General features: G+C 41.4%; 1 protein-coding gene across 1 annotated transcript in view; it reads right to left on the reverse strand.

Annotated features, from left to right (window-relative positions):
- Positions 1-20,945, reverse strand: part of PLA2R1 (phospholipase A2 receptor 1) — a 40,877-nt gene extending 19,932 nt beyond the window's left edge. Inside the window, exons 1-10 of the mRNA XM_074144887.1 lie at positions 20,846-20,945; positions 17,134-17,517; positions 14,750-14,917; positions 12,846-13,019; positions 11,635-11,748; positions 10,864-11,007; positions 9,707-9,895; positions 8,061-8,218; positions 6,569-6,676; positions 1,454-1,566 (exon numbers count right to left, since the gene is read on the reverse strand). Of these exons, the coding sequence (XP_074000988.1) occupies positions 1,454-1,566; positions 6,569-6,676; positions 8,061-8,218; positions 9,707-9,895; positions 10,864-11,007; positions 11,635-11,748; positions 12,846-13,019; positions 14,750-14,917; positions 17,134-17,517; positions 20,846-20,945 (1,652 nt within the window). The remainder of the gene's footprint in view (positions 1-1,453; positions 1,567-6,568; positions 6,677-8,060; positions 8,219-9,706; positions 9,896-10,863; positions 11,008-11,634; positions 11,749-12,845; positions 13,020-14,749; positions 14,918-17,133; positions 17,518-20,845) is intronic.
- Between the last annotated feature and the right edge of the window lie 4,886 nt (positions 20,946-25,831).

Consider the following 25,831-nt stretch of genomic DNA (forward strand, 5'->3'; position numbering starts at 1 on the left):
ATGCTTTAGTTTATGAGCATATTTAATCAGCTTCCTATGCAAATATATACAGCAAAGTAAATTCCCAGTTTGATAAAGACTTATACAACTTCTTGGTCTCACATATTGTGAAAAGAATAGCTAAATACCATAAGAATGATGTTAATGTAAAAAAAAATTAATATATCTGTAACACTGAGAGTGAGAACTTTTATTTAATTTTCATTTCCTCTGCCTGTTCTCTTTTTATATCAACTCTCTGTCCTCTACAACCTACTTTTTAATGAATACTTTAGGATCAATACAATGAAAAGCTTTTGCATTTTTCACACCACAACAACAAACCTCAGCCATAATTAAAAAAAAAAAAAAAAAAGGTAAACTAATAACAAGCTTCCTCTGCCACTCCAACAACAGAGCTGGGAACTAACATAATACACAGCGATGGCTACACCTAGCAAAAATCAAATAAAAAGAAATAAGCAGAAAAAGACAAAGGATGGGCTTCCAGTGCTGTGCAGCGTGCCCTCAGCTCCCTGTGACATTTGAGCTGCAAATGCTCAGCTGTGAGAATTTGTCCTGTATTCTCCCTGTAAGGATTACTGTCACACTGCAGTACAGCGCCGTACGCATTGCGCACAATCCTGAAACCACCCGGCAGGCCAAATTCCCATTGATGTCAATCCCTATGTGGGGTAGTCCATGCTTTCCTAAAATTTCTAGCTATCCTTCATCTGATTGCTGATGGTTACAGTACTTCTCCCATCCTAAAGGGAGGGGAGATTTCCTCCCTACGCCTACTTTTTTTTTTTTTTTTTGCAATAACTACATGGAGATTAAAGTATATATGTAATGTATCTATCAGTAGGTCATAAACTTTAATGGGAATCCAACATATAGGGTAAATCACAGAGATCAGAGAAAACCCAAGCATCTGGACATCTGCAGCGGAAAAAGCCTTTGCTGAAGCTGGAATACAGGTAAATAGGAACAAAGCAAGGGAAGACAGGCTTCAAATGGTTTCAAACATTTACTCTCTCACCCTATTTGCTGAGAACTCACGTATGCATACACAAATAGAAACATCTATAAAACATTAATTGATTTGGATTAAAATATGATATATTTTTATTAGAAAAATTGAATATATTTTCATTTTTCATTATAGTTTCCAAGTATGCTAATAAAGATTCTTAAAGATGTTACATACCTCTGTAGAAAGCATTTTGTTTAGATGCCTGCATGTGTGCACATTGCTGTGTTTATTAGCCTAACAATTGCTTTTTACTAAATTTATTTTCAATTAAAAAACAAAGCAAAATGCAACTTTGATTTTAGCCGATGTTAGTAATTATGCTTGCCTCTCATATAAGTATTATTTCGTAATAGTAATACCTTTTGCCATGCAACACTTTCTAAAGTTAGAATAGCTCTTGTTAGAGGTATCTTCACGCTGTCTAATAGGATTAACTACCTGTTTGTTACTGATACAAGTGCAGATGGGCAGAAATAACCACTGGAAGCATGTTCAAAACTTCGAGGGGTACTGTCGATTTTGTAACAATATCCACCATGTCTTTCCCATCCCTTAAAAGAAATGAACATTATTTTATAGATTATTAATTATTAGATAGTTGTTAAAAAACTTGATCCCCTTTTGTACCTTCTGTCTGATCCATCACTGACAACCCTATAGTCCTTTTCCTTTCTACTGTGGTTCAAGAGTAGTTACCCTCAAGGTCACTGAACACATGGGTAAAATTAACAAAAGTTTAAAGTTTAAATCCTTAAATTGTGCAAAAACTGGCTTAACACACACACACACACACTAACATCTTTAATGGCTATGACAAAAACGCAGGCAACAGTTAAGGCACTCTCCCTGCATACTACTTTTGTTTCAATTTTATACTTTGAATATCGTTTTACTGGCTGAGTTCCGGGCAGGAACGCCAGGCCCCTCTGATAGGCACCTCTGCATGAAGCGTGTAGTAACACTTCTTGGTTTCCACTTGTGGTAACTCATTGCTGATATCTAATACCTGAAGTGCAGGGCAAACACTGTCAGATTCAGTTAAGTTGTTATAAAAAAGGATTACAGCTGCCCTTTGTCTTCAACTGTAAACAGAAATACTTATTCCAGAAATTGCTGGCCTTTCACACAGCAATGCACTCTAGTTATTTACCTTTTCTCAGCTCCCTTTCTCATTTTCAAATAGAACTTCCAAATAAATTAAAAAAAAAAATAAAAAATTTAAATGAACAATCATCCTACTCTAATAATGCAGAATTAAAATGACACATTTTCATGGTTTATCAGATGAGCCAGAAAACTGAGCCAGTGGTCAGCCTGCCTCATTTCTTCTTATTCTTAACCATTTATTTCTTATTCATCTCTGAGTGTCCAGAAGACACTACCGGGACCGGTGCGAGTTCTGCCTGTAGAAGTGCATGCGGGGTACCTGCCTGGTTTTCCTGTTGAGTATTTTAAATAATCAAGAGAATGAAGAGATAATAAACCATCTCTGACTAAACCTGAAGGCACACACAGACAGGAGAACCAGCCGATCTCGCTTTGCCTCCTCCGTGAGGGAGGTGCTGCTTTGCAGGGGAGCTCACAGAGCAGCACAAGGGGGAGCAGGCACAGCACCCAGGCTGGCACCATCAAACACTGCTGGATGGAGACGTTAACAGCAAAAGGAGAAAAAAGGGGAAACAGATGAGCTCTTTTTCTGCTCTCCATCCTCAGGTACAATAAAACACAGAAGAAGATGCTGCAGAGCTATTTGGGACAGCAATCAAGCATTATGCACATCCTTCAGCCCTGCTGACTCTGGAGAGGCAAATTTCAGCTTCTAGTTAGGAGTGTGTTTGCCATCAGGATGGCTGACAGCTCCGCCGCATTTTGCTATCATCGTCCTTGGATGCATGGAAGATGTCTGGGCACTGCCCTTCGTACAGCACAAAAGTAGAGAAGCAAAAGGAGCTGCAGTATCAATTTCTGTGGTTCCACCTGAACGACATGCATGCATGGCTTAGACCTTGGCTTTGCCAACAGAAATAAGCATCTGGCTCTTTCCCTATCCCCATACCAATGAGCTGGGACATCCCCATGGGAAAAATGCGTTGGCAGGCACCAAGGGCTCTGCATAGCCCAGGGACCCAGTGGGCTCTTGGCAGTCCCATGGGGGATGCAGCAATGCCGCTTCCGCTTGGATGTGCACTTAAAACTCAGCGAGCAGGGGCTGGAAGAGGGCCAAGTATTGACTAAAAATCCCTCTATGGGGATGCAAGTAAGAAACAGCAAATGTCTGGTTCCCTTCCACTGGAATTCTTGAGTGATAAATGCACGCACTGATTTGAGTGAGGCAACCCTCTCAGAAATATTAATCTGGAGCAATTGGCACTGCATAATTTTCTTCTTAAAGCTTTCTTGGTGCCTAAAGACTGGAGGAAAGTAATGTGACACTAATCTTTACTTTAAAAAAATAATAACAAAACTCTGGAGTAACTAGAGGCTGGTAAGCTTGCATTGAGGGCAAGCACAGATTGACAAATTCCAAACTGAAAAGGCTGAGTAAATGGTCAATAAAATGGTAGGTGGCATTCTGTACAGATGAATATGAAGTGATGCACATGGGGGCCTCCCCTGCATTCCTCAATCATTTAACGTATGAAATGAGGGACAGTTATCTCATTCCCAGTGGGCAGGAACTAGATTTGGGTGTTCTGATGGTTAAGCTTAGTCAAAAATTCAAATTGAACCTTAAGAACTGCGAGGAGAGAAAGAACAGAGAAGGTTACTCCGTCCTTCTAAATTCACTTTTTGCCATTTTTTAGAGTTCTGACCCCCAATCTGAGAAAAACATATTAGAAAAGAAGGGCATCAAGGATGATGAAACGTATGGTGCTGCTTCCACAGAAGCAGTAAGTGAGCAGGCTGGGACTCTTCAACCTGGAAAAAGGAGATGCCTTAGGGAGGGTATAACACAGGTCTACAAAATGATGAGTGCCATGAAGGTGGGCAACTACATTGGTACAAGACCCTGGGGACAACAAACAAAGCTAAGCTAGCAGGAGGAAGGTTCAACATGGAAAGAAGGTCGCATTTTTTCAGTCAAAGGGTAGTAGATTTGCAGATCTCCTGGCTAAATAATGTTGTGAATGCAAAGAGTTCGCATGAGTTCAAGGGGGAACCATCAAGCACTTGGAGGGGATACCCAATGTGGGCTGGTAGATGCACAAATCTTAAAAGGCTCAGGAAATCCCCTGAATGGTTGGGTGTGAAGGGAAAATTGGGAGAAGCTTTATCTGTATTTGCCTTGTCCTGCTCTTGCCCAAACAGCACTTGAAGCCACCTGTGGGAGGCTGAACAGGAGGCTGAATAGACCCTTATTTCAAACAGCTGCCCTTCTGCTCTGTACGAGGTTCTGTAGCTTTAACAGCAATTCTCTTCTTAAAAGTACAATCCTCTCCTGTTACAACAGCTGTAAAGACAAATGCTCAGTTTAGTACTATAGTGCTATCTTTTGATGCACTAATTAAAGTGTAGAGAACTGGAGAAAGTCTTCAGTTCAAATACAGTCAGTTCTGCACGCAGAAACCTCCAATTCAATAATCAAGCAGCCGACAGCCCCACAACCTGTTTCAAAAGCCGGTTGAAAGGAAATGTTTAAAACCTTTATTTCAGTATCGGGGAAAACTGCCCAGAGAATCTGACCTTTGCAATAAAATATTTTTCTCAGTAATAGCCTGCTGACTAGGAAAAAAGAATAGTTGACCTGCTAAGGGAAGAAAGCGCTTCGCACTTTTTATGTCTTAGGTTGACAGAAGCATAGGAAAAAAAGAGCTCAGGTTTCTGGTAACTTGATATGGACATATTGCAAAAACTGCAATCAGCAGAATCACAGAAAATGTTAAAGGCTAGCTCATCTGATGCACAAGTCGTAAAATCAACATGAGATGAAAGCTCAGTAATAACACATAAGACAATAAAGCTTTAGAAAAGCAAACAACTGTGCCCGAGGCCAAAACTCCCTGAGAATCTACCAGCAATTCAACATGAATGACAGTACAAGGTTAACGAAGCAGAAGATCAAATGTGAGAAACATCAATAGATACTCTGTACATTTAAGGTAAGTTTGCTGCAGCAAAATGGGAAAAAAATAGGGTAAATCTGGATGAAATAAAGACTTAGCCCCGGAAAATTAGGCCAATAACTAGCAACAACATACACACTGAATGTTAAAAGAAAGTGAGTTGTAAAGACAAAATGTCTGAAATCAAAAGTAGATTTGAGTAAGCTTAATACTGACTTCCTTTGATTAAATGACCATAACTTTTTTCACTTTAGAAAGAAAATTATCTATCAAAACCAAGGGAGTGTAACAGGGTCCAAGCATATGTTTTTACAGGATGTGAAACATCAACAAGCAGAAATTTATCCTGAGTAGGAATTTTGCCAGAGCAGACCAGACTACCTATGACCAGGGACTCAATCTCCAGTCTCAATCCTGTGAGGTATCAGAAGTTGAAGTGCTGTCAGGCTCCTGACTACAAATGGAAGTCCTGACTGTGACCAACCTTTCTTACACTAATAACACACGGAATTCTTGAGTTATGAAATACACTGGTCGAAATGAAACAAACGAAGTTACCCTAAACTTTTGGAAATGTTAAGCCAGAACCAAGCATTAACTTCTGCCTCCATAACGGTATGACCAGAAAGCTGGATCTGACCACTGCACATCTGAGGAAAAACTGGTTCCAACCCCAAACAGCTCAGCTTCAACCTTCTTGTAATTCACCTGAACTGGTGGTGTTCCTCAACTTCTCAAGAAAAAGGACAAGAAATTAAAAAAGGAAGACAACGAGCTAAAAGATAAAGCCAGCTAGAGAACAGAAGTTTTGTTAATAAAAAAAGAAGTTTACAAAACTCCTCCAGAGTTCGGAATAAAATTTTAACAACACAAAGTCTACGAGTTTGTTATTTTCACATTGTGAAAAGGACTGGCTGGCAAATAAAATCGTATTTTAACACGTTACATTTTACTACCAGAATGCAGTGCCTAAAAGCCTGAAAACCTGTTGCAATGTCCTATTTAGATAGCTGTGCTCCTTCCCATTTTTGTTTGAAAGTAAAAGGAATGCTAATGTATGAGTGGAAGAGTTCACTCTCCGTGTCAATGAAACTGATTGTTTTTCACCCTGACATTCCATTTCAATGTATGAAAACCATGTGTGGGATAAGGCATCATATAACAGCCATTATTTGCACAGATGGTGGACAAAAGGGTTTTCACTTTTGATCTAGAAAGAAATAGGAACTTGGGTCACAACCGCTGACAACGCAATGAGCCGTGAAAGGCATCTTGGGAAAGCTTTTAATCTTACATTAAAATTTACTTTACATACTTTTAAGGCAAACAACGAGATTTTCCTAGAAAAAAAACAAGCCTGTCATTAATATGAAAAACTAAAACTATCTATTTACATCCTTAAGTTCCATACCTATATTTAGAGGTTTCCTATATAATTCCATTTTATTAGTAAGGCTCTAAAAACACCAAAAGCCACAAAACCCCTTACCTCTGGACAACTTGACTCCAGCTCAGGAGATACCTGATTAAATTCTCCTGCTTTTTTGCAAATGTAAAAAGATCTATCTTCACATTTTTTAACTTTCCAATGTCCCTCCTAAGGGGAAAAAAGAAGTATATTCTGTACATACCCACGTTCTCATGCATATCTATACACACACATTAGATTACACTCCCTCACCCTATTTCAACTTTTCAGTAAAACCAAGTAATTTTTCTCACTCTGTTCATTTATTTATCCTTAGATGGATCATTTATTTCTACCAACACTGTCAGCAGGACTTTTCAAATCAATCATACGAATGGGTTTGTCTCTTTGAATCACTCTTTGGGATATAATGCATTCTAATTAACTAACACTATGGCTATGCCAGAACATTTACTTTTCAGAACAGATAGGAACTTTCTTCCTATCTATTATAGTTCTTTGTAAGATTAATCTTCATATTTGAACAGTCTTCACTCAAGATATTACAAAGTTTGTATGATATAATTTTCAGACATCTATACATAATAAACATGTACCAAAAATAATGCTTGAAGAATTATATATTGAACTTCCTTTTCCTTTCTATTTTACATTTTCATTTGTTCGTTTACATTTGCAAACTGAGTAAAACATGGTTTTGTGCACCTAAAAGTCTTATTTTCTGTTTTAAAAAGTGGGAAACCACTGTAATTGTCTTGGCTTTCCCATGAGTTAAGGATTGCAACCTGGACCCACTCCTGGAGAGACAACAGAAACTATTTTTGATACAGTTTCCACACTTCAAGAAAACATAATTTTCCGGGAAAAAAAAAGGATTATAGTGCCACTTACGTAAGCCAGTGAATTCAAGTACTGTTAACTGTAAAAGTAAAGTAAATTTATGTGCAAATCATGAAAAAACTGACCGTGCCATGAGTTGTGATTTGACAGGACAAAGCATTATTTGAACATTACCCCCAGTTTTACAACACCTGACTGTTTTGGGGTCAATTTTACTGCTGTCAGCTTCTATAGTTTTAAGTAGATATAGATCACTATCTGTTTCTGAAAGATACTACATAAAATTTATAAATATTGACAGCAAGATAAAATAGGCATAGCGGATGGTTTTTCAAAACATGAATTTGAAGCTTTCAAGACAGGGACTCATGCATCGTAAATTATAATATACACTACTTGGATTTTAAATTACTTTGTCTTTATCAAAATACATACGCATATTTGTTCTCCTTCACTTCGCAAGTTTTATGTATGTAACATTTTTATTGACCATAAGCTCAAAATCTATGATTAATTTTCTGTGCATCAGCACTGCAAAATGTATTGGTTTCTAAAGGCTACACTGCATCTATCACAATGTGAATATATTAGCAATCAAAAGACAAAGTCTAAAGGTCGTGGTTTAAAAAAGTGTGCACACTGAGAAAATAAATTATTATGAGCCAAAATAAAAGTGTCTGACTGATTCTTTCAAAAATAAAAGGAAACTTACAGATCCTTGGGCTGAAACACAGAGTTGTCCTGTTCTTTGAAAGGTGTCAGGTTCTCGGCTGTGCCAGTTAGAGAATTTTACTGGGGTGCCATCAGACCACTCAAAAACAACTGTGGTGTTATTGCTGTATAACCCAATCCATGTTTCAGTTACATTTTCTGTAAAAGAGTGAGTTCAGATTTTAATGGTGAAGAAATAATGCCTGTTGCTCCTGTAACAGCAACACCACTATTCAAAATTATTCATGCAATTTTCATAAGAATTACCTTCCTTCAGGTAAAAAAGGTAGCTGTATGAACTTTAGGAAACCTCAGTGATGAGATAATGTTCTACTGCCCTTGAAGACTAAATTGTTTCAAAAATAGATCAACATACACGATAATATGCTTTGAAATCCTGAAAAATACAAATCAAGACCATATGCATTTTTGTGAAATGCATGGGGCGGAAAGCCTGACATGGAAGGGAAAGATTTCTTTTTATAATCTTCCATGGCACGCTCAGCTTTAGGTTTCTCGGAGTGATGCTTGTAAGTCCCAGTGACTGCACAGTTGTAGCCACAGGGGCTGGCAAACACAGGAAGGACAAGCCTTGTGGTTGGATGTGATGCCTTACTTGACCAGCTACTACAGCCAGAAAAAACAGACAGGCCTTCAGGCACAAAAGCCCTTCTCCTGAAAAAAAGCCTGAAGTAGGTTTGCCACAGTAGCAGTAGGCTTTGAAGCTGAATGCAATCTGAGAACAATTACATCTATCCATTACAGTATCTCTGGAAAAGATGGTATTTGATACCTATAGAGGGTGTTAACAGAGGTGAGGAAGGTGATACAGCAGTTAATCTCCCAGGAGAAAGACAGACAGGACAGCGAAGAGGATGGATGGCAGGAGGGATGATAACGGGAGATATGATGTCCAGTAAATCCAGTGTAATGCACTGTCCTGCAACCACAGCTGATGGGACAGAGTTGATAAAACATGTCACTGTGCCTCAGCTTAAACTGGAAAGCTTAAACTCATGGCCAAACTGTGCGGCTCTGCCAGCATACTGATGTCAGCTGGAGGTACAAAATATTCATTTTTCTTTGCCTCTGTTATGTCAACAAAAGTCTTGGTGCTGCTGCACCAAAGAGCTTTTGTTCATAAGCTCCTTGTGTAATTATGCTACCTCTTAGGACAATGTGGACTAGCAGAACTCCTTTGATACACCCTGCTGCCACCATGGGGGACTCCACCAACATACCAGCAGCAGCAACTCTGCAGTATGGACAAGGCCAGCTTGAAAGCAAAAGATACTCTGAATTGTTGTTGCTTCTGAGCACAATTCTTGCATAAGGCTGATCACCTGAATACTTTGCAACAGTTTGCAAGGAACCAACTAACAGGAAAGGACAAAAGCTAGCAGGTTTACTGTGGCCTCATTGTGTTTACTTTGTTGATGCATTTCTTTTAAGTATGGTTAGAAGGTGATGCTATACATTTTCAAGACTCCTAGGAAGACTGTGCATCATGCTTTCTTCTTTTGTAAACATCACTTGGGTGCCCCATGTAATATAGTGCTTAAGTGGCTAACATTGTTAAAGGGCTGCACAAAAGAGCATCACAAAACACTTCAAGAAACAATGCACACTTTAACTCCCAAAACTCACCACTTTCCAGCAAGATAAGGAGCAGCTCTGCATCTGCCATGGAGGATATACTAATGAGCCCGCTGTTGTCACTTTGGCATGAGATAAAAGCATCGTTCCAGCTCTTCTCCTCTTTATAAAGTCTGTAGCAGTTGCGATTGTGTGGGTACCAGCCAGGTTCACAACGAGTGGCATAATACTTCCACGTATCTTTTAATTAAGCAGACAAATTTTGTGTATATTAGATAGGACTGCCAAGGTTATGCTATGTTTGTAACACATTCAGAGCTATTTTTTTATCTCCAAACGCTGAAAACAGTCATCCAAGATGACTTAAGGAGGCCAAAACACATACTCTATGTAAACTGAAATTTCTCTCACTTTATTTTATGATTCAACCATTTGAGCTGCTGAACTAGCACAAACACACTAATGGATCTGCCAGTCAGTTTAAAACATGTTATATCTCCCTTATTACCTCTGAACCTGATTCAAAACCAGATAAAGCTTTTTCAGATGCATTACCTCATTATCTGAAACCAGTAGCGAAACTTTCTTTTACATTCTCAGGAAGAAGTTGAAGCTATATAACTTGTTCTTATCAAAACAAAAATTAATGTTCTAGTAAACTCAATTCTGTGTTTAACTTTCCCACAGAATGGGAGTCTGAGGCATTCTATGTACTATATATTCTATACTCATTAAATACACAGTTAAGAAAAATATATGTACAATGCTTTTTCTGTATATCAAAAGTACAGAATGCCATAAAAATAACTGCAAACTTTGAGCTGCTTTTATACAACTTTCTTCTCTGTGGGCCACTGGTTAATTCCATTTGAATATGAAAATCTATTTTTAAACTCAAAAGTGTGCCTCTATTGTAATATAAAGAGAATGAGCATTGTGTAAGCCTCTGATCATGCAAGGAACCAATTAAATGCTATACATATTAAAATTATTCACTCATTTTAAGACTCTTAACATGTTTTCCAGGACTGCATTTAAATACAAGAAAGTCTTACTACTTCAGTTAAGGTAAACTATTCAACTTAAACTAGCAAACCCATACATTTAGTCCAGCTAAGATTCTATTCTGCTGACTTTACATTCATGTGGCTTCCTCTTGTTCTCCTTCCACACCCACAAATAGGCTACAGTAACATTGAGAGACTTACCCAATGTTTCATGCTCTGTCTTATTTGCATATTTTTTGCATACAAAAGGCAATCCAGCATCACATAAATAACTTTGCCAGCCGAATTTCAGTTTTGGATTAATCACTGCGCAATGATTTTCTCTAAAACGGTTATCAGAGACATCTGCAAACACATTTTTGAGAAGCACAAAATTAAAAAATTCCGTTCTTACTTGTAAAATGGTGTTGTAAGGCTCTCCGCATCTTATTGAATGAATGCATAAACATCCCTGCACACCCAAACTTCTAGTGATATTACACCGATACTATGGACAGCTGAACATTGACCACGATTTATACATGTGTGGCCATCCCTCCGTGGCTGCTGCTACCAGATGAGAGGCTGAAATAAACTCTAGTGTTTCTGTTGTATCTGCTGGTGGACAGACCTCAAAATGTAGCAAACCAAGTCACAAAGCTCATGTTAATGTGCTAATGTTAATTACAGCTTGTTAATGTAAACAAATTGAAACTCCTTTCTTCCATGAAACCAGCTAGAGCATAGCTTTTAAATACGCAATCGGAATCCTAAAAACACCTTTAAAAGTAAACAACAAAAGGGCTAAATCATTAATGCTTTCAACAGATCCATCTCAATTGATGCTACGTCCCTAGAAGGGGCTTTTAAATATTTCTTAAAAAAAAAAAAAGAGGTACGCTGGTTCACTTGATTCGCTTTTCAAATGCAGCTGCAGTCACAAAAAGCACAGAATGACAGTGCTACAACGTATCCAAGAGGAACATCAAGTACTTGCTCTCCAGTTCACGAACGCTAGCGGTGCTCCATCTGACCACTGCCAGCCAGCATCTTTCTCCAGGCGATTCAGGCCCATCCACAGCATCATGTCTGTGCCGTTTAACTGCCCTGAGAGAGAAGAAAAAAAAAAAAACCAAAGTAAAACACTTTCGCTGAGTTTTAAAATACCTACAGGTATAGATCTGCTGTCCTGACTTGCTACAACAGGAATAAAATAAAACCTCAGATCAGTCTCCAGAAAGTTCAGGATGTTTTTCCTGTCCTTAGAAATAGTCTATTACTTTGTTAATCAACACAGAGATGAAAAGTTAAGAAATTCAGAAGTCTGCATCCTTCAAAAGCTACTCATCCTGCAAACCCTTCCTGCAGAAGCTGTTGCTGGCCTTAGAAGTTAAATCTAGAACAAGAAGCAACATAAACGCTAGCCTGTTTCAGCTTTCCATAAACCAAATAACTTGCAGTCCCTTTATAGCCTGTAAGCATATCAAAAAGCTAATGAAATAATTTTAAAAACTTCCTATTTCCTATATCCTGTAATTGAAAATCAGCAATAATGGGAAGCATTGGGCAAGACACCCGAGGCAGCCTTTTGTATCCTCCACTTGGTCCCCCTCACACACGCTAAAATACCCAGGAAAGCCATGCTGTCAGAAGGCTCTGTCAAATTTGTTTGAGGTGCTTGCTGCACAGGGGAGAGCAAAAAGCTTATCAGAGAAGGAATGCCATCCAGTTATGGAAGCAGAGCTTGCGTTTTTCCCAAGCAGGACATTTACTTCACGCCTGCAGAAACGTTCCCATCATTCACGTTTGGTGAAGTCCAGCTTGCGAAGAAAACTTAACAGGAGAAAGGGACACCAGGGTACATTGCAGAGAAGGTAAATATTTGTATCGTTCTCCAAAGAAAACAAACAGACTCCATAAGCACAGCTGCAAGAATAAACGAGGGTCTCTGTGGGGAGGGAGAATTAAGACACCCTCACATAACACATACTACTTCTGCACTCGGGTTACTAAGGTTGTAACTCACTCTCACCCTTGCTTTTTTAAACAGCTCTACTGAGGTGTTTTAAGTGATGAAGCCTCGCAAGCAGCAATGGGAGAGACATCACACAGCATTAGGCTCCAAAGCTCACCCCTTTTTCATGCGTAAAGAGGAAATCTAACTACAGGTTTCCTACAAGGTCCCCAGAGACACGTCTACTCACTGCTTAGGTTACTTATGTAGTCCTGCTCTTCGGGGTTGGTGACACTCAGCAGGTCCCCTCCTTGCAGCTGACAGGCGGCCCGTGCCTCACGCCAGGTCAGCACAGACCCAAGGTTGAACTGGTAGCAAAGGTGTGTGTGTGGGTTCTTCTTCCAAAAACCACCGCAGCCACTCTCTGCTCAAAAACAGACTTGTCACCAACAGCCCAAGACTACAAGCTAATCAGAAATATAACGGCTTGAACAATTCAATTAATTAATGACAGTAGCATCCCAATGGAAGCACGATTATGAATCCCTTTCATGTTCCTTTGTTAAAGAACATATGGAAATAGGGCAATAACAGAATAAAATGTTGCTCCGTATTTCATACGGTTGATAAAACACTCAGGAGCTGATCTGCAGCTGGTAGTGATTTAAGCCAAGAGAGCTACGTTTTAATTTATACCAGCTGACCATTTGTTCCTAAAGCCGAATGTTTGAAATATGCAAACTATGAACACTTCACCCAACTTACAGAGGAGCACACACTGGACCTCCTTCTATCTTGTACTCAAGAGAATAAACTTGCTATAATTACAGAATCACAGAATCACAGAATCTTAGTGGTTGGAAGGGACCCTTGAGATCATCGAGTCCAACCACATTAAAAAAAAAAACAAAAAAAACTACACAAACAAAAAAACACAACACACAAAACCAAACAAACAACAACACCCCCCCCCCCAAAAAAAAAAAAAAAAAAAAGCACCCACCAACTAAACCCCACACCCACAACCTCACACACAACACCCCACCACAAACCACAATCCCGGGCACTAGAGCAAGCCCTGAAGAGCCACGTCTACACGTTTCTTAAATACCTCCAGGGATGGTGACTCCACCACCTCCCTGGGCAGGCTGTTCCAGTGCTTGACCACTCTTTCAGTAAAGTAATTCTTCCTAATATCTAATCTAAACCTCCCTTGCCGCAGCTTCATACCATTTCCTCTGGTCCTGTCGTTATTCCCTTGGGAGAAGAGGCCAACCCCTGCCTCTCTACAGTTTCCTTTCAGGTAGTTGTAGAGGGCAATGAGGTCTCCCCTCAGCCTCCTCTTCTCCAAACTAAACATGCCCAGTTCCCTCAGCCTCTCCTCATAGGACTTGTTCTCCAGACCCCTCACCAGCTTGGTGGCTCTCCTCTGGACACGCTCCAGCACTTCAATGTCTTTCCTGTAGTGAGGGGCCCAAAGTATAAGCAAGGCTGAAAATACCATCTATTATAATGGCTGCCTGGAAATTCCCATTATAAAGACACATTTACAGCTGTTTTTAAGATGCTTTGGAACAGAGATCTGAAACGTAGCTTGAGCAGGGAGGGCCTTTCCCAACCATTTCCATTGATAGAAAATACTATTTTGCATATTTATGCAAGAAGCTGGAATATTCATGAAGATTATACATCCGACATCTTTCCGATAGCACATATTTTTAAAGCTATTGCTTTTAAGTGCTTTAGGCCCAAGACATGTCCAAGTAGCGCGCAGAAGAAAAGGAATGTGCAAGAAGTAACGCAGTCAAACGCAGAACGTGACTTTGCAAGAGCATCCCTCACTTTACATGCTTCAGAGAAGCTGCCTATATATCACTGGGACAGAGGAGAGAGAGGTCAATGGCCTGTGCAGAGTAACATCCTTCTGCTCACCCCCCTGTAGTTTTGCTTTGGGGATGAGGACTTGGGTCTCCAAAGTCCAAACATGATAAATTATGATAAAATTTGCTGAAGTCATCTTTTGTGTTTTTTAAAGAGACATTCCCCTCTTAACAGAAGGGAAATAATCCAAACCAGAGCACATCCTAGAATTACCAATAAAGAGCAAAGATACTCTTGGGGGCAGGGGGAAAGAGAAGACATGCAACATCTTACCAGCATTTGGGCAAAAGCCCCATTTTTCATCTTGTTCATAGTGAGTTGTTGTGGCACACCAGTCAAATTCCTTTCCATCTCTGGTACACTCATAATACCACTTGTTGTTATATTTAAATGGAAAAATACATGGGAAACCAAAAGAATTTCCTAGCAAGGTGTATGTTTCTGGAAAAAGTAAAATGCAGAGATTAAAGGAATGCAGACCACAGAAATTTCTTCGCCCCCGTATTTCATTATTCCCATTTTCAGCAGCAATGACAAAAATAAAATGTCTAAAGTTATTTTCTAATTTTAATTTATAATTGATAACAGCATTACTAGTGTGAGCAACCTGACTTCAGTGAACAGAATTTGGAATTAAGAGTTTATGATATTTGTCACCATGAAACAAGGCACATTCTCATAACTTACTACAATTTTTTAAAAAACAACCAAAACCTAAACAATCAACATATAACATCTGCACATACATTTCAGAACAACTATATAAAACAGTAGTTATCAGAATCAGTACATGCTCAGATGCAAACTCTACTTAATATTTACTTATTGTTTATTTGTTAGATGAGCAATTTAGCATTATTTCCCTTGCTCCTTCCACTCTTTATGAAGTGGATTTCTAATGTTTTTTCCATTCTCTTTGTTGTTCTGTGGGAAAGGAAATGCGAAAGACAAAGGTATATTAAATAAACTTTTAAAAATAAGTTTTTATACCATGGGGAATAACAATCTAGCTAAAGAACTGATGTTACATACATCTGTTGTCACAATCAATTGTCTTATAAATTATTTAAAATATTTTCTCCTATTGTCCTTTGAGCACCAAAATATTGAGATAACCCAGTGCAACTGAAAGCTGTAAAAGCTTCACCTCAGAGAGTGTCTCCTTAACATCAGAGCTTCTACAAAAGGTCAAAGAACCACAATCACACTTAGAATGAAATTGTTTGTCAAAGATCCCATGTTGATAGCCTAAAGATCAAAGTCCTCCAACTACAGAATCAGTACATACTGCCAGGTTCCTAGAGGTTTCCAGAGTTAATGGCTCGCTGCGCACATATAAAAAAGCAGTTTACACATTGTAAATCCCCTTTAAAGCCTTCTGATATGAACAGATGATACAAAGAAGATGGGTTGAGAAAAAAAAATAAAATCAGGGTTGCTTCTCTTGGCTGCCTGCTACCATGCTGCTAGCTATGGAGGTGCAAGGGATTATCTCAGTCCTGGCAAGAAACCAAATCAGACAGCTGTAGACCTCTCACCACAGTCACATATTTTTATTTCTTTGAAGGCAGAGACACCCTCCCCTAACCTGGTGGACTAATAACAGGCTGCCTTGCATTTGCATGTGCATAAGCTAAGGCGGAAGGAGGAAAATAGAAACTGGAGGTGGAAGAGATTTTGCCAACGCAGTTAATTACTTCGGTCCTGAAACTAAGCTACAAGCATCTGCCTAATGCTGATCCTCTTCTCCCAGATGTCGCAGCACTAGGGCTAAACCAGGTCTACTTTCATCTCGCTATATGTACATAGCAAATGCATAAGACTTTTTGTGGGTTTAAATATTTTCTGTCTGGTTTAAAAAAAAACAGGTTGTACGCTATAGTGCTTTCCCAAGTTATCACAGCTCCCAAAGGAACGACCGGAGTTAGCAGAGGCCAAGCCCAGCTACACCTACAGAGGAAACCACCGAGACCAGATCTGCAGCCCAAACACCCAGTTCAAATGGGGAGAATCAACAGCTCCAGCCTGAGACACGCTGTGCAAACACTAGGTCTTTCCTTCTACGGAAAAGCCGAGGAAGGGGTCAAGGTACAGTCTGTCTGTCGCTGTTTGTAGTCAATGAGTTTATCTCAGTCCTTATACCTGGAAAACTGGATCTTGACACACATTCCTACGCCTTTGGTAGATGTACAGCAGGATTAAAAAAAAAGCCTGATCTCTGCTCCGAAGTTTGGCACGTTCAGAGTCCAGGCACCAAACGTTGCAAACACTGGGTTCACGCACGCTGTGATCACAGACTGATTTTCAGTGACAGGAATTCCAAATCCTTCATTATCTCTCTTTGGGTTTATCTGATAATGAAAGCTGCAGGACAGGCCACAGCAAATCCTTAGTTCCCCTTTTTACTTTATAGAGGATTTGAAATGAGAATTTCCTGTTTTGCAAGGATACTGGTGGGGTTTGGGTCCATATAACAGATAAGGGAAAAAAAACAATTTTGTGGTATGCTCACCACAACCATTGCATAGAAGAAAGCCAAACTTTGAGCCCCAAACCACAATAGGGGATGGAAGGGATCATAAGCACCTGCCCTGGCTGCAAAAGAACTTTTGAAAACTTTTCCCATCTACATTTCTGCGACAAAATTTTATTTTTACCTTGAAATTGTTGTTCACAAAGGTCTTCATCATAGGACATGTACTGTTGCCACCAAGAAGTAGATTTTTTTTTGGCCACAATACGTTTGCTGTTTTCAACGGCTAATCTGTACTCTGATACACCAACTAATGCTCTTCCATCACAATTCCACCATAATGAGTACTGAGTTGAATCACACTCAAGCATACTTAACGGCTGTTCTGGTCTACTGATGTTCAGTCCTAGACAGGTACTTCTGCCTATGTTGAAAAGACGGCGATTGGACACCCATTTCCATAACATGTCTTTTGAGAGTTGACCGCAATCTTCCAGAACAAGGCCAACTGTGTCCACTTTAATGCACAAGTTGGAGTCTTCACTTTGGATAATAAATATCCCTTTATCTGTAGAGAAATTTAAAAAAAAAAGTTTCAGTCTATAGAATACTGCAATTGATGAAATCGTATCAAAAGACAAATGTTTCAGTTGGAGTTATTTAAGGTAGAAAATATCCATCAGAATAACTGGTACTTCAAAAAATAAGAGTACTGATCTAAATTTACTGCCAGCTGAGTTTTTAACATGCGGACCACTTGCAAGATCACAAAAATAAGTTTAGGTAATATTTCTCAAGTTGGATAGCAAAAAAACACGGGTTGCCTAAAACCATCAGTCATGTTCAAAGGAAAAAAAAAAACACTAGTCACCAAGAAATAACCAGTAACAGAGCACAGGTTTAAGTGTTATAAGGAGTCATACTGCACATTGTAAAATAATTTGCGGGGTGGGGTGGTGGTACTGAAGAGTGCAATTAAAGTAAAAGCTAGAAGCTTAAGGCTGCCTGCCATATTCATTCTCCACTCTCTGCAACTACAGAGGCAGAAAGAAAATATTTTGCATTGTAAATAGGATACAGAAAGGGTAGGATTTATCTATAACATGAGAGCTGGTGGCCAAGGGTTAAAGTATGTCTTCCCTACTGGATGCATATTGTTCAAGTACCCTGGAACACAGCAGATGTGGGGTTAGCCTGACACCCCTGCTTTCTTGGAATCATGTAGAAATTCACTGAACTATGTGACATCACATTATAAGTATGTGAAAAAAAGTCAGCTGTTTAATGTCTTGGGAACAAATGTTTAACTGAGCGTATAGACTGAAAAAAACGAGGGCAGTTGAAGAACTGGAAATCAGCAAAATATAAACTTATAACAGCTCAGCTACTTCATTCACTCTGAAATCCAATGGTAATTAACCCATTGAGTTCCTGGCATGTTACAGGCAAGGTATCTATTTTATGCCTCGGGAGATTATGCATTGAAAACCTGAGCAGCACTTCCATTTTGCCTTGAAATTTTACAGTGCCACGTGTGCTCTCTAGCTGCTGTAATTCACTACATCTAACATCTCAAAGCAGTAACTACAATTCAAAAAAAACCTCTCAAACTGACTCAGCCCACATCTAAAGTATGAGATGCAGAGGTCCACCCAGATGCTGTCTGTGGGTTTAGTACACAGAATTTAGGTGTAGCTCTAGAAAATAAAGTCTTTCCAAGCAGCAGTGGGACAGTGCAGTGTACCAGACAGACGGGAGATCAGCTCACCAATGTAACGTGCACACAACAAGCAGAACAGAGAGGATATAGATTATAGAGAGGTTTTTGGTTACAGATTCTGCACAGAGCACATCAAGTAGTCTGATTTACAGAGAGGACAGAATCACACTGCAGACTATACCACTGGTAACAGGGGCTGTTTTCCATGTGGCTATAGGCATCGGTATCTTGTGATGGTGTCAGAGCAGTGGCAAGACTTTCTGACTGGCAGCAGGTGAGAACCAGCTTGTCACATGTAATTGCATCTCCCAAGCACCTAGCAGCTGTCCCAGAGGATCCTTAACCATTTGGGGCAGGGTTCCTTTAATCCATCATATTTCTACAGCTCTAGGTGTCTGAGCTCACTGAAAAGGCATCAGACGACACTTTGTGACAGATACCCAGCTTTGCCCTTTGCTTTGGAGTTTTCTGTGAAGTTGTGTAGTTTGTGCTGGTTTCATCCTTCTTATCCAACCTAATCCCCCATGGGCGACATAGGCATCTCGATCTACATGGCCAGAAAGGGTTCTGCCCCTCATGCTAGGGTATGTCTTTCCACAGCTGTCTTATCTTGGTTGACCAAGAAAATACACTGTTAATTTGCTAGATAAGTGGAAGCTGGGAGGTTGTTAGCACCAGTAAACACTGATTAACGAGGTTAATTCACCGTGATACTGGGATTCACACTTAAATAACCTTCTTACGCAAACTCCTAATCTACCTCCACCTTGCCAGCACCCAGCAGTTCCTGGGGACGAGGGAGAAACACCACAACCCAAAGATGAAGGATTCTCAACTTTTGAACGCCTTTATCTGTAAAGCTCTTAAGAGTTGCAGTGACTGCTGAGAAAAGATAAGGGTCTTAACGCAGTATACGCAAATAACCCAGCTGGAGGATCTCTGTGCATAATAGCGCGCTTCCCTTTTTCATTCTGCAGCCAAGAACGGCCAGACCATAATTCTTAAGCCACACAGCCCCCTTCTGAATGTGGTTTCCATTCCCCAACTAAAAAATCCCATTGGCAAGAGAGCTGTGCTGGCCTCAGGACTGCTAGCTCAAGGCAGAAGTAAGACACAGAAGATGACAGGCTCAGCAACACCTCCACAGGCCCCAGCCCAGCCCTCTCCTCAAGTGGGGCAGTGAGACAACTGGAGCAACACCAAGCCTTGGGAACACCTCTAGGGCTCCCCGCCTTTCACCTCGTGAAGCTACACCATCCATTTTACAGGTGCTCTCACAGACAGGTTTTCTTACAAAGCTCCTGGGGTCAGGGAGGATTCTGTGCCCAAAATCCTGCAGGAGATCTCCCAAGAAGAAAAGGAGATAGTCTATGCATTAGGAAGTGGCAAGGTGGAGGGAGGCCTTTGGAAACACCCCACTTCTCCTTTGTCCAGTCCCCTCCATACAAGGACAAGAAGACATGAAACAAAGTAAAGCCCCAAGCTGATGTGAAGCCACAGATGAAGAGCCAACAGCTGACCAGTACCTCCAAGTTCCTGTTTACTTAGGTTCAACACAGCTAATAGTGAATAAATGGCTGTAACAAAACTAGGAGAACAAGATATCTTCACTTCCTTCCTCCTCACCTCCCACTTCCTTCCCCCCCCCAAAGAAAGCAGTGAGAATTGCTTATGTGGTAACAGAGAAAACGAATTTATTGGAAATGAGAAAAACATAATTTATATTCCCTGCAGATGCAAGGAAAGCAATGGGCAGCGGAATAATAAGCGGGGAGGACGAAAAGGGCACAAGGCACAGCCAGCGGGGCAGGTTCCCAGGGGTTCACGCTTCCAAAGCCCCTCACCCTGTCCAAACCCTCCCGGCCGGGGTCGGCCTGACCCCAACCCGGCGACCCGGCCCCGCCTCGGACGCGTCCCGGCAGCGCTCAGAGCCGCCGGGGCTCCGCCGGGAGGCGGGAGAGAGCCCCAAACGGGAGGCCCGAGGGCTTCCCCACCGCTGCGAGCCCCGCACTCGGGGCGGGGGACGGGGCCGGGAGGCGAACGGCTCAGCCCGGCGCGGAGCGGGGACGCCGCCGCTGCCCCCCGACCGGCCGCGGGAACCCCCGGGGTGCGCGCCCCGCGTCCCCCCACCTCCTCCCCGTCCCTCCCCGGGCCGCCCCCCGGAGGCGTCACTCACTCCGAAGGGAGGGCACCTCGTCCCGGCGGGGGGCGGCGGCCCCCCGCGCCCCGCCGAGCAGCAGGCAGCACGCCAGGACCCTCAGCCGCACGCCCAGCATCGCCGCGGCACTGCGCCCACCCGCTCCGCGCCGGGGGACCGGGCCCCGCCGAGCCCGGCCCCGGGGAGGGCAGAGGAGCGATCCCACCCCGCAGGCGCCCGGGAGGAGGAGGAGGAGGGGCGGCGGGGAGGTCGCGGCAGTTACGCTGGAGCCGCCCGCCGGCGAGGGGGGGGGGGGGCGCCGGCGGAGACCGCTCGGACGGGCTTGGGTTCGCCGGTCATGCAGCTGAGTCTGCCCCGAGCGGGGATTGTGGACTCAAGCGGACAAAAAGTTGTGTATTAACGTTATTTTCCCTGAAAACACGTAGGTTCTCATGCCCACACTCCAGGTGCTTCTAAAAAGAACCAGAAAATTACGGAAAGGGACTGGAAGTGGGGGACCATCGGTAGCACGGTCCCTGTTCACGCGTTTGCTGCTCTGTCCCTGAGCATCCCGGCTTTTACAGACCCCACTCGTATACTTGATTTTTTTAGCTCGGTCAGCTTGTCCCATTGTCGTGGTTTCAGCTGGTCTGGCCACTGAATGAATGACCAGGACACAACTCGAAGTAGTTTTATATTTTGGCATGGGGAAAAATAATTGCCGCCCTCCGTTTTGTTCATCTGTGTCTTCATTCAAATATTTGCAGGAGTTGCCCTACTTGGGTTGAGTTTCAGTTTTACGGAAGCTATGAATAGCAGAGGGAAAGTCAAAAGCAGAACTTCTGGGTTAAAGATAAAGAAGTTTTACTGGAAATCAGCAGGACAGTTAGCTTTTAATCTGCATAAGCACGTTTCTTCATTGTTCTTTATGCATAGCATACAAGTATATAAATGTATACATAAATGTATAAAAATAAATGTACAGTGTTGGAGCATAACTGAACTGAGCCTCTGTTCCCCCTTGTCCACCTCAATCATGATACAAGGATGGAAACAAAAACCTCTGGTCTTGGGGGGAGCTTCTCACTGGTAGTTTGGTAGAAAAAGGAATTGAGAAGCAAGGGAAGTCGAACACTTAGAAAGGTGGAGTTAACTGGAGGGAGTTCTCCCCCAGAGGGTTTAACAGATGATAAAAATGTCTGGTAGAGGACAAACAGCAGGAAACATTGCTGAACAAGCTGTTCTAGAATGGACCCGACTTTGCCAGACCGAAGGGTTGTAACTCTCAAGGAACTGTAACGTACCTCTCAGGAAAGCTGCAGCTTTTGGAGCATTTCAGATTGTGAGGGACGGGCTTGTTAATGAGCCATTTATGAAAATCTGGCCATTTGGAACTGCCTACATCTCTTCAGGAGTATTTGGCCACTGCTTTGAGTACTGAGTTCCAGAGAAGGGCTCTCTTGCCCCTGTGAGATCATGCTGTGTTCATGGTACTATGTTTTTGAAAAAAAGGTGCCAGTGAACAAAAATGAGGCTACTCTGGCCTGTGGGAAGGAGCCCCATCTCAGGTGGACTTTTGTGTTCATTTCAGTAACATCAAAGTAAGCACATTCTGATTACAGATTCGTAATAGTGACCATCTCAACAATGTTCTTGTAAATATTTTACTAAATGCAGATTAGCAACTTGCTAATTCTGAGTAGTTTTCCTTGCTTCTTTTTTTTTCTTTGATATTCAGGTCTTCCTCTTTGACTAAACATTTTTTTAGTGTTTGGAATCTATTCTGTTCTTACTAAACAGGTACATCTTTTCTACTGCAGCTGCAGTTACCTGGGCCTGGGTATTTATAGCTAAGCTATACCTACTTAATAATAATAATAAGACATCTTTGCAGGCATGGTAGCTTGTAAACCAACATTTGGCAACATTTTCTGAAGTAAACTTGATGACATAGTTTATATCACCTTGCACATTAAATTGTATAATTTCCATTTTTATTTATTTATTTATTTATTTATGTTTTTGAAGCTTTGCCTGTCTTCCTTCAAGGCACTTGCTGTAGAGTTTGGGCTCCTTTATTTCATTTTCTGTCTGGCATCCACTTTTTGTAAATATTTTTGTCTTCATTTCTCTGTCGAGGATCTGTTCTATTTCTTTTTGTATGTACTTGGACCCATATATATATATGTGTGTGTATATATATATATGTGTGTCTCTATATGCACTTTTCTGAACTGATCTGCCTTTGCTATTTGGGTACTCTACACAGATGTTCAATAGGTTTCCCTATCTCTGCTTAGACATTAGCTCAGTCTTCTGTAAGAGGCCTATATACAGATATGAACCCAATGTGTCTTCATGGCTCTCACGCACAGATACAAGCCCTCATCAAAGTCACACTAATTCTTTTTTCTTACAAACCCATTGCTTTTCCAAGGCACACACACACAGATCCAGTGTGTCATGGGCTCAGCATCTTCTCACACAATAGTTTCTGTTCATAACCTGAAGTCTGAGGGGAGGTCTCATTTTTTTTTCCCTACCAGCCAGAATGAGAATACAAAACCAGAGAACAGATAGGAAGAAAAATATATCTGCCCACTTTACCTATATTTTTCCCATATTCAAGGCTTTTAAGCAAATCCTCACCTTACTAATACAGGCACACTAATACAATGTGTTTCACATAACTTTAATTACCTGCAGCTGGAACAAAAACACACATACGCTTATAAAACTCTGCAGTTCCAAATGCCTCTCAGCAGTGGGGCCTTCTCAGCAGAAGGACAAGGGTAAAATAGAGGGTGAAAAGAGTCCTTTGCAGCTTCCCAAACGTGCTGTCAGCATCTCTGCAGGGAACGCCAAGAAAGCGGGGAAGTGGCTGTGGCTTGCTCTTACCCTTTGAACATCCTCTCTTGCACCCCTTGAGGGGAGGGACACTGCCAGGTTGTGCAGGGAACAGTCGCGGATTTTCCCTCAGTTGCCTTTTGCCGAACTTCTGAGAAAAGCCAGTCTTAGGTCAGGACTTTGGATCGGTTGAGCAAAACTCAATCACACTGGCACCGCAGAAAGGGGAATTACATGCAAAGAGCAAATAGTTAGTAGAACCATATTTTTGCCTGACGTGTTTACGTAGCTTTTAACAACTTCTGCTCCCAGCTGCCCCACGACTGAATTTGTTGGCTTGGACAGCCTATGCCTAGAGATATTTTGCAGAGTATTCCCGTCCCTGTTAACTAGCACAGGTTTGCAGAGCTCAGAGCCGTAACGTACACTGCTTAAAGCATTTCAATACTTTGTCATGTCTCTGGCCTCAGTGTTTAACTTAAATCTTCAACTCTGGCAAAGAAACTAATTTATTGCTTACACTTTAAGCATTTATGTGCTTATAGTGACTTCAAGCCTTTGTATACATCCACCTACATCTATAAGGTAACAGAGACACACAAGTACTTTGCTAACCTGAGGTCAGCATGCTTAAAACATACATGGCTGCCATCAAGGGAGACTTCCATTGTTAGTACTATTGTAGTGAAATCAATTGTAGAATAAGACAGACTTTTTTTTGCAAAGATTCGCTACAAAAGAGCAGTTAGTGTGTTCCCAAGAAAAGCTATTAATATTAGACTGTAGACTTGTTTACTAAACAAACTTATGACTCATTGTACTCAATACCAGAAATTACACATACTGGATCAACAAATGTTATACTTTTTTAAACAAACCAATAAAGCCAACATTTAATTGCTTAGCAGATATTTTAGAGTAAATATAAATCCCATAGAACTTTCACAACTTTTGTTTCACAGTTTAAATGCACCTGAGAGACTGGTAGTTTTCTCTGTGTTTCTTAATCATATGCTAACATGTATGATTAAGTTTTGTCTACAATTTGTAGACAAAACTATTCCTGATTTGTTTGGCAAGATATGTCTTCTACCCTGTGCTAATCAATTCCTGAAGCACACCACCGCTTTATTTCATAAGAACAAAGCTTCATAAATCAGGGTAATAGCGAATAACAAGGCTCTACTTAAACAACAACAACAAAAAAAAGGGAGTGGACTGATTCTCACAGTGAATCATCGAGGACAGAGTTTTTATCAGCTCCAGGAAAACTGATGCTTTCAAGCATGAGTCCTTCAGCCAGTGTGTTCCCTCCACGTCTGCATGCCCGCGCTGGCATGCCTGTGCTGGCATGTTTGGCAGCAGAGCTGCAAGGCAGCACAGCAGTAGTCCAAACCTGCAGTTGTTGGTCTCCAGTGGCCACCACCTTGCCAGCTCCCAATTGCCTCTCTGTGCATCCTGCTGATCCAATGGTGTCTGAAACAGGAGCATGTCCGTAAGTTGGGCTTGGCTTTGGGTATAAACTGGAGTGGGCAGAAGTGAGGGTAGGGCATAGCGCTGAGAGACCAAGAACAACAACTTATAAAGGACAGACAACCACTAACAACATACCGTCAATCTAGTCGGGGAGAAGAAATAATTGGCTGGGTGTAACACTCAGAACAAGGATACATGCCTGCAGAAATTCTGGGGCATAATGTGTACCCGGCACTGCCCTGAGTTCACGGGCTGGGAGAGGGTGCGCCGTTGCACCTTGTACGCTCCTCTCTGCAGAGATCTGTATCTCCAGCCAGGCATACGCATTTAGGCTCAGAAATCCTTCAGCTAATGGAAACATTTACTGTGCTCATTAGAGAGCATGCCCACGGTTTTACTCTGCCTCTTTAACCAATTTCTTGTCAGGTAGAATAATTTTTGTGTTAGATACCTTACTTTGTATTCAATAAAAATGCATAGACACTTATGGGGTTTGTTCTCTTCAGTATTTTGTTTTGCGGTAAATCTGGTATACAGTCAGTCTCATATTTGAGGATTTAAGAACCAGGATTTAAGAAAGTCTGGAAGCCAGAGCTCCCCTTGGTTTCACACAGTGGTAGCATTGTCCCAAATCTGGGTTCTTTATCCGGTGAGCAAAGAGCCGACCCACACAAGGTCAAGATATTTATTTCACTTCTGCAC

Source organism: Numenius arquata, chromosome 3 (assembly GCF_964106895.1).
Source record: "Numenius arquata chromosome 3, bNumArq3.hap1.1, whole genome shotgun sequence".
NCBI classification, from domain to species: Eukaryota; Metazoa; Chordata; class Aves; order Charadriiformes; family Scolopacidae; genus Numenius; species Numenius arquata.